The following is a 17,766-nucleotide window of genomic DNA, read 5'->3' on the forward strand; positions in this document are numbered from 1 at the left end:
TGGTTTACTAATGTTTCGTGACGTTACAAAGCAGAACGTGGCTCAAAAACCCCATCTGTGCCGTTCACAAGTGCGTCAGTGGCGACTTTATTTGGTTTTGCTTCCGATCGAGTCGTAGAATGTGATGATCTGCGATTGGTTGGACCATCACTACTGTGTTTAGCTGACACTGCATTTGGTTTGCAGCTTACCTGGCGTGTGTTAAAGTATGTTCTGTATTAGGGCTGAACGATATTCTGTTTTAACATCGACATCGCGATGTGCGAATGAGCGATAGTCACATCGCCGGAACATGCGATGTGAAGGGTAGTAGCACCCATGGTGTATTAAGAGAACGGTATCACACAGTAAACACGAGTTTGTTGTATGGCTTGTTGCTGGGGTGACTTGCACGTTCCGCGTGCTTGTACAGTGATTGGTTGCACAGCTCACTGCGCTCACAGCCAACATTCACTGGCATCCTATTGCTAAAAATGGGCGACGAAGAGGATCCGCCGAAAAAAAAAAAAAAAAAATTTTATTTTGTACCAAAAAGTAAGTCAAAATCAGCTATTTGGGACTATTTCGTCAACAAAAAGGAGGATGTTGACCAAAAAGAGGTACTTTGCTGGAGTGTTATAAAGTTGTGGATGGTTGTCTTTTTTAAAAAAGTATTTTATTTTTCGTGTTCGCATTTATGAGGAACAAACAATGTTACGTGACAGTTCTCCATTACGGACGCGGCCGTTATGAAAGCGGCACTAAAAGACTGCTTTAAAACTTTCACAGAGACCTCAAACAGAAAGCACAAAGCCTTTCTTTAAAGCGAATTTCGTTTTAATTTTAATCAGTGTTTCTTTATCCAATTTCCTGGATTTAATAAATAAAAAGTAAATATAGCAGACATAATCACGACACGGAGGCGCCAGCGCCTGAATCCATGAACCGAAACTCAGTGTATAAGGTAGCCTACTCGCCTCACACACCTAAAAAAATATATATAAATATATCTATTATCTACAGAAATCTCTACTTTTAAACAGAACCATTCAAAACAAAACAAAACTATGTAATCTGTATGAAAAGTGCATTTCTCTCCCACGCGATCACTACTGCGAAGACGAAGATCATCAACTTCATCTTTACAGAAAACACTTGTTTATTAATAAACAATTAAAATGTCTCTTTGTAATATTTTACATATTCATAATCAATACTTTTGGTTCTGGTTCAAAAGTATTGATTCTTTGTGACAGCTTTTAAGTGCCGTTTACATGAACGCATCACTGCATCATCACCGAAAACAGAGACACAGAGAGAGAGAGAGAGACAGAGAGAGAGAGAGAGACACAGAGAGAGAGAGAGAGAGAGACAGAGAGAGAGAGAGAGACACAGAGAGAGAGAGACACAGACACAGAGAGAGAGAGACACAGACACAGAGAGAGAGAGACACAGAGAGAGAGAGACACAGAGAGACACAGACACAGAGAGAGAGAGACACAGAGAGAGAGAGACACAGAGAGAGAGAGACACAGAGAGAGAGAGAGAATAAGATTTTTTGACAGAAATATTTTTTTCCAATTCTGACAGAAATATGTTCTAATTTTGGAATAAAATATTAAGTGGCCTTTTTGTCACTTGTAATGAAGCTTGCTTAGTGAAATTATTAATATCATTATTGACTTTAGCCTGGATTGATGGCACGCAATATCGCAATATATATCGTTGGGAAAAAAATATCGCAATGTAATTTTTTTTCCAATATCGTGCAGCCCTATTCTGTGTATAGCATTAATGAAACTCGGACATACTTCATCTGCCATGTTGTGACGGTCACATGACCTACCAGCATCAGGTGTTTCACTGTCAATCACAGCTCCTCTCCTGTGGCCTTGTGGGACAGTAAAGTGTCCATCAGATGTGTCTCAGTGGAAGCAGTGGGTCATCATGGGACTGTTCTCCTGCTGTTTATGAGTGCTGTATTGGGATGAACTACTCTGGCGTATGGTGTTCACCACTGTATAGTGGAGGAGTGTTTGACTCCGGACACAGCGGCTGTCTTCTGTGTTTTACTGTGTCTGTTTGATACACTGTGCAGATCATCTGGCTTCTTCCCAACACACAACTGGCTGTTTTTCATTTTAGGAAAAGTTTCCTTTTATGAGTTTCCTGATGGTGAGTTTCACAAACAAGCGTTCTGACGGTGTGTTTGCTCAGAGACGGTTCAGAGCTCTGTTGTCTCTTGTGTGCTTATCATGGGAAATGTTTGCTTTAAAAGCTTTAGTCACACACATATACACACACACACACACACACACACACACACACACACACACACACACACACACACACACACACACACACACACACGGCATCCAGTGCATTAAATGTCATTCATAAAGCTATCACACAATAGATGCAAATCCAGAACACCTGCCACACACACACACACACACACACACACACACACACACATACACACACACACACACACACACACAATGTGTGCTAGAGCGTGTCAGGGCCGGTAGTGTTTCTCCTGTCATGACCAGGCTTGATCGGGCCTCATCAGGGCTTCCTCAGGGGGTTTGTCCCACTGGATCCCGACATCAGAGCGTCTCCTGGGGCTTGAGGAGTTGATCCGAGTCAGGAGACGCTCGACTCCGCTGCTCATTCCCCATCATACCAGACTACCAGCTAACTTCAACATTTAACACATTTTAAACCATTTCAGCTCAAAGCTCTCTTTCAGAAACCAGCGAGTGTTTGAAATGACTTATTTGCGATCTGATGGGGATTATGATATTTATAAGCGATGCTAAAGAACCATTGCCATAATATAAATAAATTTTACATTTACTTTGCATCTTACAAATGAGGAATACAGCAAGAATTCTTCGTGAAGAGGCAAATAAACACAAGAAGTTTCAGACGCTGCTTAGACTATCATCAAGCTAGAAGAGTTATTGATAATCATATAGAAAATACCTGAGACTTCCTGAAGAACTTAAACATATATGATTATACTCGTGTATTTATTTGGTTTTGTTTCATCTGTCTCTTCCCTGTGCCTTCGTTGCTCCTGCCATAAATCATATTCTCCGGTGAACTCATAACTCCTGTCTTCTTCCCATGAGCCTCCTCTGTTGCTCTGGCTGAAGGGATAACAGTATAGAGAGACCGGAGAGATCGCTTAAACCTCCTCATATCGCATCATTTCCTGGAAGATTAATAGAAATGTGACATATACAGTATGATCTAATATTTCTCTGAATATGTGTGAGCCTTTGGTCTTAATGGACTTGTGTTGTGCATTGCTGTGATCAAACGGGCACGACTGAATAAGTGTCTTTTCTTTTTATGTGAAATATTGCCACAGTTTGTTTGATGTGCACGCCCGATCTAGTGATATTTCAGTGAGCTGGTGAAACGGTGATGTTGTGTGTGTTTAAGAGCGTGTTTTAGGGCAGCCCTGCTGTGGAGAAGCGGATCTAGATAACCATCAGGACACGCGAGGCTACAGTGTTTCATCTGTGGTGTGTGACATGCTCAGCGTTAGCTACGGGATTGCTCTAGGCGTGTAGCGATACTCTCATATCACGACACTGAACTCACAATATTATTGCGATACTCCAAGACACATGATAAAAGGATAACAGATAAAATGTTACTGTTGATTAAAATGCTGATTTGGTTTTGCATTGTGTGTGTAAATGAACAGGCTTGGACTTGGTGCTGAAGCACAGGACAATAGAGACGCCAGAATAACTATATTCATGATTCTGAAGAGGAAAATACTCAATTATTTTAGACGAATATGTTTGCACTTATTTAGAATAATTTAGGCCACTTTTTACTGCTAACATCAGACTTGGCATTATCAGGACACACACATATTCCCCCGTTGCTGTATTATACATTATATATATACTAGTTTAATGTAGTTCTGACACTAAAACTTGTCTAAACTTTTTTCTCACATTAATTTTCACTTTGGGTGAACTGTCCATAATACAGATTGTCACTGTCCGTGATATATTCCATCCATGATTGTTGCATGTTTGTATTGTGATATATTGTGGCCAAATCCGTCGGCCTCATACTCGCGTGTGGTGTGTGTTGGAGACTGACAGACTGACACACACACAGGTGGTGTGTAGCTCTGGATCCTGATTAGTTTTGACAGCTTGTGTTGATTTGTTATCTGCAAGCATTGCAGTTTGGGGATTAGTCACACACACACACACACACACACACACACACACACACACACACACACACACACACACACACACGCACACACACACACACACCACACTGAGGTCTGAAACTGAACATGTATCTGTTTGTTGTGAGTTCTTGTGTTTAATTGTAGACATTAAATAAAATGAATAAAAGTGTTTTTCTTTCAAAAGAACAAAAGTCTTCCTGAGCCTGGACTCTAGGTAGTGTCTGTCTAATGTTACCCGGTTACCCAGAGGGCCGTTGCTCTGATGTACACGCATCACATGTGCGTTTGAGGACATGCCCCACACGTGATGATGTCATGCATGCTTTCTCTTTCTCACAGCATATTTGCTGTTGTCTTTCCTCAGTGGTTTTCCCCTGGCCGCCTCTCTGGTGTGTGTGTGTGTGTGTTGTAACAGCTGTGTGCTCTCTGAAACTCCCAGCATGTTTGACTGGTCCTGGTGCGATCTTGAGGGAACGTTGTGATCGTGATGAACCTGAGGTGTGTGTGTGTGTAGTAGATCTTAGTCAGGGCAGTGCCATAATTAATTTTTGGACAGGAATGAAAACAAGGCTGGGAGGGATTGAAGTACAATGGGTTCAGTGGATTGAACTGTTGTTTAACAACATACCAGTTGTTCAATATCTTTCCAAAACCTTTCAGTATTCAGAAACTCCATGAAACCATGTTGAAAGCTGTGTGTTGTGAAGATGATGTAATGCGGGAGGAGCCTTATACATCTCATGCCATTGCAGAGGCTGGAAGAGGACTGTGTTTTCATCCACACATGACGTCCACCCTGATCCAGCTCTATAGTCACTAGGGCTTCGGGCTGTACGATTAATCGCAAGTGACATGAAATCACACTTAAACCGATTTGGCTTAATACGATTTTGAAAATTTGAATGTGCAGCTTGTCAGTAGGCACGTTTCCATTACAGATTTGCACAAAACTTTAGTGATTCTTTTTTTTTTTTTTCTTTTTTTTTTTTTTTTTATGTCGACAAAAAACTATTGCGAACTTACGGTGTTTCCATTAACTGATGTTATGCGACTAAAACTTCTTTTTTTCCTCTCGCGATCAGTAAAATCATTCCAAAAATCATGGCAACAGACGTTGGTGGGTTTCTGTACTATATCCCAGCCACTGCACTGGCCATTATTATTAATGGAAGGAGATGTGTGTGTGTTTTCAAGCATTAATGGTGAGGAACGACCCTTATTATACTGTGAGCGGCTCATATGAGGTGTTTCTGGGTGATTCTCCCTTCAGATCTGCTGCGAGGTCTTGATCGTGGCATTTATTTGAGGTTTAGAATCCATTATTCCTGTAATTCTTTTGTCTTTTATGAGTTTAATAAAGAGCTCTGTCTCGTATTCTGTCCAAACACACCGCGTCATCTACGTCAGGTGACTGTAAATGCGCAAAAACTGTTTCCATTGTAGTTTTGCAAAAAATTTTCTTTTTCGAATTGCCTGAAAAACCTCCTCATGCGAGCGGAAAAACGATAAATTTTTTTCGATAAATGCGAGTTTTTGCAAAATTGACGTGTTTCCATTGGGCGTATTTTCAATGCGCAATTTCAATTTTCGCAGTTTGAAGGGTAATGGAAACGCGGCTAGTGACATACAGCTCTGTGATCCGTAGTAAACGCTTCTCCACCTGATAGCACTGCGAGTTTGAGTGGCTTATAACCAGGGGCGGAACAAAATATCCATTGGGCAATTTTGAGTTGTCGTCCTCTGTGTGATTCAAGAATCGATACGCAGGCGCCAAATATTGATATTTTAGTTAAAGTAAGGCGCTCTATATAGATTTCCCTGCGAGCATTGCTACTTCATGGCTCCTTAAGGTGGCTCTCAAGTATCAACGCATAAACGTGAATATAAGTTAACTAGCCTAAGAAAAAGAGTTTATAATGTGATGGCGGACAGCAGTGTGAGTAAAATAATAGATGCCCAATCCACGTTTAAGTCCAAATTCTGGACCCACTTCGGCTTTTATACCTTTGATGGGACAAACATTTTGTAAATGGACATATTTGACGCTCTTCACCGAGCGCTTGCAAGCGTCAAAGATGTCCATTTACAACATGTGTTTGAAGTGTTGATCATTGTAACCAATCACAGACATATATGTTGAGTGTGTGAACACAATGGCCAATCATTTTTTACTTTTGACAGCACTAGTAGATTTAACGTATTAACGCTAACTGTAACCATGGAATTGTGGCGGAAATAGTCGAATGTTTTTATGATTCATTTCAGGGTTCGTACAACCTTTTGAGAGTGAAATTCAAGCACTTTTCATGGATTTTCAAGTGCTTCACACAACTTTCTCCAGCATTTCAAGGCTCTAAATGTGAATAATTGCGTTGCAGGACGATTTAAGGTGTGCGTCAACACTTTCTGCTTGTGCTCCTAAAATGTTCAGTAAGAGTAAGATTTTCAGTATTGATTTCGACTGATGTGAGAGATGTTATCAGGGCTCAAGACCAAATTGTTTTACCTTGAGCACTGCAGTCTTGCGCCCTGGTCTTGAGCCCTGATGACATTTCTCATATCAGTCGAAATCAATACCTGCAGAATTCTGGATTTAAATCTGGTAAAATGTGCAGGATGGGAGTTATTCACTCATTTGACTGTTGCAGTGTCGCATGAGCGCTGCTTTGAGCTTGTGTGTGTGTGTGTGTGTGTGTGTGTGTGTGTGTGTGTGTGTGTGTGTGTGTGTGTTTGCTCATGGTGGGGTTTGACGACTTGCTCATACAGGCTTTGTTCTGATGCTCTGATAACATGAAAGAGCGTTTTGATGCTTTTCAATCTTCAGTCAGTGATTCTGTCTCGCACGGTATCAGACTCACGGTACTGAAAAAGACTTCCTCCCATGATGATGAAAGATATGAGTAAAGCTGATTAGTTTTTAACAACCAGGTCTGCTCTCAGAAATAATAAACATGTTTTTTAGCTGCTGCACCTTCAGAAACTCTCCATATAAAGAGTTATATGACTGGATAAATATCTAATATCTATGGATTTCATAAGGCCCTAAAAATTTAATTTACGCTAAACTACTTTTGCAGTTTCATGATTTCAATTAGTTAAGGCACGCTGATTACTGAAATGTTATTAAACAGATTTCATACAGCCGCTTATCCGCACTGAGGCACATTCACCCTTGTTTTTTTTCTGTAAAATGAATGGTTTAATACTCAAAGAATATCTAATCAATTGAATTCATACTTAAATAATATTTTGATTTATTAACATTTATAAAAAATGCTATGCATGTTTTATTTATTGTCTTTAAATGAAATGGTGTGATATCGTATATATATGGGCTTTAAATAAGGCATTAGAAATGGACACTAATGAGGTGTTATGGAGTAAATGTGGACACTTGTGTGTTGATGTTGGTCTGTGACGTCAGGAACGAGTCGTGTTTGCAGTTCGGTTGGGTTTGCTGGACCTCAGAAGATGTGATGGCTCATGATATGACTCTTAACCTCTGTGTTCTTGTCTCTTGTGTGCCAGTGTGCCGGGCGTGATGACGACAGAGGTGGGATCAGAGACAGATGTGAAGAAGGAACCGGAGAAGGCTCCTGAAGTTCAGCATCAGACGGACCCTGTGCAAACAGACCAGCCCGACAAACCAGCCGACAGCGACGCCCAGCCCGTGGCCAGTGCCGCCCAACCGGAGGTAGATCTTCAGTGCGTTCCACAACACAATAGGGCTGTCACTTTTTATTCGATATTTAAATATGCATTCGAACGTGACGTGAAATATCCGTAATCGAACTATAAATAAACTATTCAGTTTTTAAAGTGCCATGTGTAGCACATTTTTTACAGTCTATGATTAGACCATTTGTTTTTCATTTTATTGTTTGCCATCTCATCCAGTAGCGGGCGCTCTAAACGTACTGTAGCGTAGGCCCATGACCAAATCAAGCGAATAATAGCCAAAAGCCACCCTGTTTTGAAAATGGAAGATAACGCACAGAACGGCCAGCCTGAGCGGACAATTCTACCTCAACTCATCTAAAAACTCATCTTCACAGTAGTGAACGTGCCAGAGAGAAATGCATATTTCATACGGATTACATAAGCAGAGAACAGTCAGTTTTCTTTCATTTTGAATTGTTCTGTTTAAAAGTAGACATTTCAAGCTTTCTATACATGTCTCAGGTGTGTGAGGCAAGTAGCTTATACGCTGAGTTTCGGTTCATTTATGAGACGAGCTCCATGTTCACGCGCCGGCGCCTCCGTGTCGTGATTATCTATTTTCTAATATATTTTCTAATTTATTAAATCCAGGCAATTGGTTGATGAAACATTGATTAAAATTAAGATACAATTAATACAAAATTACATTAAATTTAAAAACAGGCTTTTTGCTTTCTGCTTGAGATCTCTGTGAAAGTTTTAAAGCAGTCTTTTAGTGCCGCTTTCAGAGCGCTCACGTCCGTAACAGAGAACTGTCCCGTCCGTAACTTTTTTTTTTTTTTTGAGAAATAAATTTCTAAATAAATGCGACTTATAGTCCAGTGCGTTTTTTTTTTTCCTCTTCATGACGCATTTTTTGACTGATGCAACTTATACTCTTAAACGACTTATACTAACGGTTATAAGACTGATCCGACTTATAACCGTTAAAGATATGGTAGTTTGCCGAATTTGCAAAAAAACGGTTTACTTGCACATCCTCGACATCCAATCTTCGCGCTCACCTGTCAAGTTACCATCCAAATGAGGCAGCGGAGTCAGAGACACAGCAGACGGCCAGGCGTCCAACATCGTATAACTGCATACTTTCCTGCACAACTGGTCGGCACCTTTCTTTCCATGTAACGTTAGCCTAATTTTGTGATTGGCTATGCATAGTGCATAGTGACACTTCATATAGATTTAGTTAATAACCTGCTGTTTCAAACATTAAGTCAAAAATAATTTTTCTGACAGGCTATGGCTTGAGTCCTGTTTATGACTGTCAGACTGTTAATAAATTTGTGTTTGAATCTCCGTTACAGGGGCTTGTAGATATTCGAATACATTGCTTGATATTTGATACCCGTTCGAATTAGATTTTTCTCAAAAGTGACAGCCCTACAACACAGTGATTTGAACAAGTACTGTATGCGGTAGGCTTGCTACGATAGTCTGTGTGACCGGTGTTCAGAAGCAACACTGCTTACATCACTTGCCCACCCATTAGATGTTTTTTGTGTAATATAAAATCATTTCGTTCAGTTAGAGAACAGACACTACAATTAAAAACTGAACGTGTCTGGTTAATAAATCGTGAGCTGAAAGAGTCACAGATCAGCAGCAGGAGTCAGATGTAAAGTGAAATGTAAAAGCGCCAATATAAGCGGATTTGTCGTACTGTTTTGTTGTTGTTTTTTTTCATTAAGAATAATAGGGCTGGACCCGAATATTCGTTCGGTGGGTTGGTATTCGATTTGAAAATTTGACATTCGAATATTCCCTTTTTTTTTTGTGCACACCTGGCATCCACATCGAAACGGTTCGCATTCACGCTTGAATATGTTCAACGCTATAAAATCTGACGAAATACAATACTCTTTTTACAATTATCTTATATAGCCTAGACATTTGAAGGAACCCAACCTCGTTATACTTAATAAATATATTTGCTTCTTGGCCAACTAAAGTGTTCCTGCAATAGGAGTATTCTCTGGTAGAGCGCAGAACAGCGGAGTGTGTGTGGACAGAAGTGCATGAGAACAGCGGAGTGTGTGTGGACAGAAGTGCATGAGACCAGCGGAGTGTGTGTGGACAGAAGTGCATGAGACCAGCGGAGTGTGTGTGGACAGAAGTGCATGAGAACAGCGGAGTGTGTGTGTGGACAGAAGTGCATGAGAACAGCGGAGTGTGTGTGGACAGAAGTGCATGAGACCAGCGGAGTGTGTGTGGACAGAAGCGCCTGAGAACAGCGGAGTGTGTGTGGACAGAAGTGCATGAGAACAGTGGAGTGTGTGTGTGGACAGAAGCGCCTGAGAACAGCGGGGGGTGTGTGTGGACAGAAGTGCATGAGAACAGCGGAGTGTGTGTGGACAGAAGTGCATGAGAACAGCGGAGTGTGTGTGTGGACAGAAGTGCCTGAGAACAGTGGAGTGTGTGTGTGGACAGAAGCGCCTGAGAACAGCGGAGTGTGTGTGGACAGAAGTGCATGAGAACAGCGGAGTGTGTGTGTGGACAGAAGTGCATGAGAACAGCGGAGTGTGTGTGGACAGAAGTGCCTGAGAACAGCGGAGTGTGTGTGGACAGAAGTGCATGAGAACAGCGGAGTGTGTGTGGACAGAAGTGCATGAGAACAGCGGAGTGTGTGTGGACAGAAGCGCATGAGAACAGCGGAGTGTGTGTGGACAGAAGTGCATGAGAACAGCGGAGTGTGTGTGGACAGAAGCGCATGAGAACAGCGGAGTGTGTGTGGACAGAAGCAGCGGAGTGTGTGTGGACAGAAGCGCATGAGAACAGCGGAGTGTGTGTGGACAGAAGTGCATGAGAACAGCGGAGTGTGTGTGGACAGAAGCGCATGAGAACAGCGGAGTGTGTGTGGACAGAAGCAGCGGAGTGTGTGTGGACAGAAGTGCATGAGAACAGCGGAGTGTGTGTGGACAGAAGTGCATGAGAACAGCGGAGTGTGTGTGGACAGAAGTGCATGAGAACAGCGGAGTGTGTGTGGACAGAAGTGCATGAGAACAGCGGAGTGTGTGTGGACAGAAGTGCATGAGAACAGCGGAGTGTGTGTGGACAGAAGCGCATGAGAACAGCGGAGTGTGTGTGGACAGAAGTGCATGAGAACAGCGGAGTGTGTGTGGACAGAAGTGCATGAGAACAGCGGAGTGTGTGTGTGGACGAGAGTGCCTGAGAACAGCGGAGTGTGTGTGGACGGAAGTGCCTGAGAACAGCGGAGTGTGTGTGGACAGAAGTGCATGAGAACAGCGGAGTGTGTGTGGACAGAAGTGCATGAGAACAGCGGAGTGTGTGTGGACAGAAGCGCATGAGAACAGCGGAGTGTGTGTGGACAGAAGTGCATGAGAACAGCGGAGTGTGTGTGGACAGAAGTGCATGAGAACAGCGGAGTGTGTGTGGACAGAAGTGCCTGAGAACAGCGGAGTGTGTGTGGACAGAAGCGCATGAGAACAGCGGAGTGTGTGTGGACAGAAGTGCCTGAGAACAGCGGAGTGTGTGTGGACAGAAGTGCATGAGAACAGCGGAGTGTGTGTGGACAGAAGTGCATGAGAACAGCGGAGTGTGTGTGGACAGAAGTGCATGAGAACAGCGGAGTGTGTGTGGACAGAAGTGCATGAGAACAGCGGAGTGTGTGTGGACTGAAGTGCCTGAGAACAGCGGAGTGTGTGTGTGGACAGAAGTGCATGAGAACAGCGGAGTGTGTGTGTGGACGGAAGTGCCTGAGAACAGCGGAGTGTGTGTGGACGGAAGTGCCTGAGAACAGCGGAGTGTGTGTGGACGGAAGTGCCTGAGAACAGCGGAGTGTGTGTGGACGGAAGTGCCTGAGAACAGCGGAGTGTGTGTGGACAGAAGTGCCTGAGAACAGCGGAGTGTGTGTGGACAGAAGTGCATGAGAACAGCGGAGTGTGTGTGGACAGAAGTGCATGAGAACAGCGGAGTGTGTGTGGACAGAAGCAGCGGAGTGTGTGTGGACAGAAGTGCATGAGAACAGCGGAGTGTGTGTGGACAGAAGTGCATGAGAACAGCGGAGTGTGTGTGGACAGAAGTGCATGAGAACAGCGGAGTGTGTGTGGACAGAAGCGCATGAGAACAGCGGAGTGTGTGTGGACAGAAGCAGCGGAGTGTGTGTGGACAGAAGTGCATGAGAACAGCGGAGTGTGTGTGTGGACAGAAGTGCCTGAGAACAGTGGAGTGTGTGTGGACAGAAGTGCATGAGAACAGCGGAGTGTGTGTGGACAGAAGTGCATGAGAACAGCGGAGTGTGTGTGGACAGAAGCGCATGAGAACAGCGGAGTGTGTGTGGACAGAAGTGCATGAGAACGGCGGAGTGTGTGTGTGGACGGAAGTGCCTGAGAACAGCGGAGTGTGTGTGGACAGAAGTGCCTGAGAACAGCGGAGTGTGTGTGGACAGAAGTGCATGAGAACAGCGGAGTGTGTGTGGACAGAAGTGCATGAGAACAGCGGAGTGTGTGTGGACAGAAGTGCATGAGAACAGCGGAGTGTGTGTGGACAGAAGTGCATGAGAACAGCGGAGTGTGTGTGGACAGAAGTGCATGAGAACAGCGGAGTGTGTGTGGACAGAAGTGCATGAGAACAGCGGAGTGTGTGTGGACAGAAGCAGCGGAGTGTGTGTGGACAGAAGTGCATGAGAACAGCGGAGTGTGTGTGGACAGAAGTGCATGAGAACAGCGGAGTGTGTGTGTGGACGGAAGTGCCTGAGAACAGCGGAGTGTGTGTGGACGGAAGTGCCTGAGAACAGCGGAGTGTGTGTGGACAGAAGTGCCTGAGAACAGCGGAGTGTGTGTGGACGGAAGTGCCTGAGAACAGCGGAGTGTGTGTGGACAGAAGTGCCTGAGAACAGCGGAGTGTGTGTGGACAGAAGTGCATGAGAACAGCGGAGTGTGTGTGGACAGAAGTGCATGAGAACAGCGGAGTGTGTGTGGACAGAAGTGCATGAGAACAGCGGAGTGTGTGTGGACAGAAGTGCATGAGAACAGCGGAGTGTGTGTGGACAGAAGCGCATGAGAACAGCGGAGTGTGTGTGGACAGAAGCGCATGAGAACAGCGGAGTGTGTGTGGACAGAAGCGCATGAGAACAGCGGAGTGTGTGTGGACAGAAGCAGCGGAGTGTGTGTGGACAGAAGTGCATGAGAACAGCGGAGTGTGTGTATGGACAGAAGTGCCTGAGAACAGCGGAGTGTGTGTGGACAGAAGTGCATGAGAACAGCGGAGTGTGTGTGGACAGAAGTGCCTGAGAACAGCGGAGTGTGTGTGGACAGAAGTGCATGAGAACAGCGGAGTGTGTGTGGACAGCGGAGTGTGTGTGTGGACAGAAGTGCCTGAGAACAGTGGAGTGTGTGTGGACAGAAGTGCCTGAGAACAGCGGAGTGTGTGTGGACAGAAGTGCATGAGAACAGCGGAGTGTGTGTGGACAGAAGCGCATGAGAACAGCGGAGTGTGTGTGGACAGAAGTGCATGAGAACAGCGGAGTGTGTGTGGACAGAAGTGCCTGAGAACAGCGGAGTGTGTGTGGACAGAAGCGCATGAGAACAGCGGAGTGTGTGTGTGGACGGAAGTGCCTGAGAACAGCGGAGTGTGTGTGGACAGAAGTGCCTGAGAACAGCGGAGTGTGTGTGGACAGAAGCGCATGAGAACAGCGGAGTGTGTGTGGACAGAAGTGCATGAGAACAGTGGAGTGTGTGTGTGGACAGAAGTGCCTGAGAACAGCGGAGTGTGTGTGGACAGAAGCGCATGAGAACAGCGGAGTGTGTGTGGACAGAAGTGCATGAGAACAGCGGAGTGTGTGTGTGGACAGAAGTGCATGAGAACAGCGGAGTGTGTGTGGACAGAAGTGCATGAGAACAGCGGAGTGTGTGTGGACAGAAGTGCCTGAGAACAGCGGAGTGTGTGTGGACAGAAGTGCCTGAGAACAGCGGAGTGTGTGTGGACAGAAGCGCATGAGAACAGCGGAGTGTGTGTGGACAGAAGTGCATGAGAACAGCGGAGTGTGTGTGTGGACAGAAGTGCCTGAGAACAGCGGAGTGTGTGTGGACAGAAGTGCATGAGAACAGCGGAGTGTGTGTGGACAGAAGCGCATGAGAACAGCGGAGTGTGTGTGTGGACAGAAGCGCATGAGAACAGCGGAGTGTGTGTGGACAGAAGTGCATGAGAACAGCGGAGTGTGTGTGTGGACAGAAGTGCATGAGAACAGCGGAGTGTGTGTGGACAGAAGTGCCTGAGAACAGCGGAGTGTGTGTGGACAGAAGCAGCGGATTGTGTGTGGACAGAAGCGCATGAGAACAGCGGAGTGTGTGTGGACAGAAGCGCATGAGAACAGCGGAGTGTGTGTGGACAGAAGTGCCTGAGAACAGCGGAGTGTGTGTGGACAGAAGCGCATGAGAACAGCGGAGTGTGTGTGGACAGAAGCGCATGAGAACAGCGGAGTGTGTGTGGACAGAAGTGCCTGAGAACAGCGGAGTGTGTGTGGACAGAAGCGCATGAGAACAGCGGAGTGTGTGTGGACAGAAGCGCATGAGAACAGCGGAGTGTGTGTGGACAGAAGTGCCTGAGAACAGCGGAGTGTGTGTGGACAGAAGCGCATGAGAACAGCGGAGTGTGTGTGGACAGAAGTGCATGAGAACAGCGGAGTGTGTGTGGACAGAAGTGCATGAGAACAGCGGAGTGTGTGTGGACAGAAGTGCATGAGAACAGCGGAGTGTGTGTGGACAGAAGTGCATGAGAACAGCGGAGTGTGTGTGGACAGAAGTGCCTGAGAACAGCGGAGTGTGTGTGGACAGAAGCGCATGAGAACAGCGGAGTGTGTGTGGACAGAAGTGCATGAGAACAGCGGAGTGTGTGTGGACAGAAGTGCATGAGAACAGCGGAGTGTGTGTGGACAGAAGTGCATGAGAACAGCGGAGTGTGTGTGGACAGAAGCGCATGCCTGAGCTAAAAGTTTATTAATTCTGAACGTGTCGCGTCTCGCGTGTCTCTCTATATTGCACCAAATGCGACACTGCACTCCCGAGTGAAGTCGATTGGATGAACGGCTCTCGAAATAATCAAAATGCAAATGGACAGACAGACACGTAGAGATTCCTGCCTTTATTAGAGAGAAGAATATGTTCAGCCCCCTCTCTCCGAAGCTTCGAATATTCGATGTTCATTACTACCGAAGCTTCGAAGCTCAAAAAATGGTATTCGGACCAGCCCTAAAGAATAATACGCCCCCCCCACCCCCCCACCCCCCAATGTGTTGTTGTCACATGTCGGTTAACCGGTGGGAAAATATCCTCACCGTCACATCCCTAGTATGCGGTAAAAATGACACTAGTGTCGGAACTGATTTGACTCTGATTTGACTCTTCAGTGTCTGAACTGATTTGACACTAGTGTCTTCAGTGTTGCATGTGTCGGTCCCGCAGGAGAGCCGGAGCGCGGAGCCGGAGAGCCCGCAGGAGGAGTCCTCGTCTCCCGATCCCAGCAGCCCTCCTGCCACCGGCGGACAGAAGAAGAAGGAGAAGGGCATCTCTCGCTTCCTGCCTCCATGGCTTAAACGACAGAAGTCACAGAGCCAAGACCAAGCCTCAGAGAGCGCAGAGCAGCCCCAGAGCCCGAGCCTGAAGGAGGAGGAGGAGGAGAGTGAGCCGAAACACCAGCCGGACGGAGCAGGAGCCGCCCCGAGCTCAGAGAAAACAGAGGAGGTGAAGGAGGAGAAGGAGGAGAAGGAGGTGAAGGAGGAGAAGGAGGTGAAGGAGGAGAAGGAGGAGAGCAGGCCAGAGGAGGTGAAGGAGGAGGAGAACGAGAAAGAGGAGGAGAAGTCCGTCGGCAGTGCTGACACACAGGTGAGAGCCGCTGCTCATACACACACGGGACACTTTTAGTCGTTTTCATCTACAGTGCTGTAATATAATCATCATGATGTGCATGAAGAGCTTGTTTGATAAATTCAAAGCAGTGAAGAGACTCAGTGCCCTGTACTCTGTCTGAAGAGTAAAGCAGGGATCTACACCTGAAAGCCTGTCACCCTTGACCCCAGTCAGGTGACCTCCAGGTCACACAGGCTGAATCCCAAATCGCCCCCTATACCCTTAAACAGGGCGTTATTTGAGGGGACAGCCATTTTGTAGTGGTGTTATCAAGTGCACTCATTCAATCCCACAATGCACTGCAATAACAAGTGTACAACCGATGTAAGCTCAATGGCTGTCCGAATTCGCTGACTCGCTCCTTCAAGTGAACGGGTTTAGTGGACTAACGCAGGGAATACTGATTGAGGGTTTGTTTGTCACAGACACGTAACGGACTTCCTGCAGTTTGGTTGATCTCTGGCAAGTGAAGGAATTAAGTCATGAGTATTATTTAATCGAACGTATCGCATCAAAGTGACATCAGCAGTCTAAACTCGCGGCCTTCATTGCACTGATGCGTTAGCTCATCTGTGTGTCTTCCTCCTCCACTGAGGCTGGAACAGGTTCATGATGTCGTAGTGACAGTGTCTGCTAAGAGGCTCAGTAGAGGGAGTAAAAGATGACGTGTTTGTTGTTATATTGAAGAGAACAGAGGTATGATGAAAGATGACGATAAAATAAGCAGAACAGAAAGTGAACGTCCCAGCTACTCACACCCTTCCCACACGCTGTCCACACACACACTCACAGGTCATATGCACCTATACCAGCTGACCTAACAAACTGGAAGTGAGAATTTCAAAATAAAAGACATCAGCCCGTAGCTGGCAGCTAGAGTCCTGAAGATCAGCTCAGATAAACCTGTGTGAGACCGGACTCTAATCCAGATGTGGACGCTGTCAGACTGAACCACATGCGTCTGGCAGAACACATCAGCATCCGCCCGCTGACATCATCCAGCAGCCATCCGCTCAGCTGGAAAACATGAGAGCGCTCGTGTGTGTGTATTAACTCTCTCTCTCTCTGTGTGTGTGTGTGTGTGCAGCCTGTGAGGGAGGAGAAAGAGGCAGAATCGGAAGTGAAGGAGGGCGAGGAGAAGGAGCGCGAGGAGGAGAAGAAAGAGGAAGAGCAAGTGATTCAGCAGGAGACGAGTGTGCTGTCGCCCCTCAGACTCAACAAGAAGATGAAGATGGTGGTGTGTCACGTGACTCTCCTGGACGGCAGCCAGTTCTCCTGCGAGGTGGAGGTGAGACCCGTCTGTCTGTCTGTCTGTCTGTTGTTGTGGTGTTTTGTGAAGTCTTTGGAGTCGCATCATCACTGTTGACTCGAGGTGAGGGGTCAGCTGACTGGTCGTTCAGTGCACTGCTCTAATCCTGTCTGTCTGTGTTTCACTCCTCTTTATTTTATGATAACTCCGGATGACAATAATCCTGTTGTGTGTATGGACTGGAGATGAGTGTGTCGCTTGGATTTGAGTCTATATATACTCTGATAATCTCCAGCACTCCAGCAGTGCGCTCATCATCTTCCCTCATGAGCGCCATGGCAACACAACTCATCATAACTGTATCTGTCAGCAGTGCGCGTGTGTGTGTGTGTGTGTGTGTGTGTGTGTGTGAGTGTGTGTGTGCACTAGTCTGAGCAGCATGCATTGTTAATGAAGCTCATGTAAATGGTGTGTGTGTCCACCAGCCAACATACACATGTGTTTCTTATAAACATGACAACCTTTCAGTGGAGGAACTAGACATTCATATAATATAATCAGGGTTTGAAATGAACACCCGCCAAGCCACCAAATCTGGGTAACAATCAACTGTGGCGGTTAACGCTGTCAAATCACTAGCCAATTTGGTGTTACTTATTATGTTTACTCACTCTGCTGGAACTGAAATATGCACGGCTGCTTTCATAACGGTGTGTGTCCACGGG

The 17,766-nt window shown here is 45.8% G+C and overlaps 1 protein-coding gene across 10 annotated transcripts in view; it reads left to right on the forward strand.

Annotated features, from left to right (window-relative positions):
* epb41l2 (erythrocyte membrane protein band 4.1 like 2) overlaps positions 1-17,766 on the forward strand; it is a 96,030-nt gene that overhangs the window by 23,499 nt on the left and 54,765 nt on the right. For all 10 annotated transcript variants that reach the window (XM_079887513.1, XM_079887517.1, XM_079887522.1 and 7 more), the window contains exons 2-4: positions 7,739-7,904; positions 15,349-15,768; positions 16,880-17,080. In XM_079887513.1, coding sequence (XP_079743639.1) covers positions 7,752-7,904; positions 15,349-15,768; positions 16,880-17,080 — 774 coding nt within the window. In that variant the 5' untranslated portion in view covers positions 7,739-7,751. The remainder of the gene's footprint in view (positions 1-7,738; positions 7,905-15,348; positions 15,769-16,879; positions 17,081-17,766) is intronic.

This window comes from Squalius cephalus (assembly GCF_949319135.1).
Source record: "Squalius cephalus genome assembly, chromosome: 12".
Lineage (NCBI taxonomy): Eukaryota > Metazoa > Chordata > Actinopteri > Cypriniformes > Leuciscidae > Squalius > Squalius cephalus.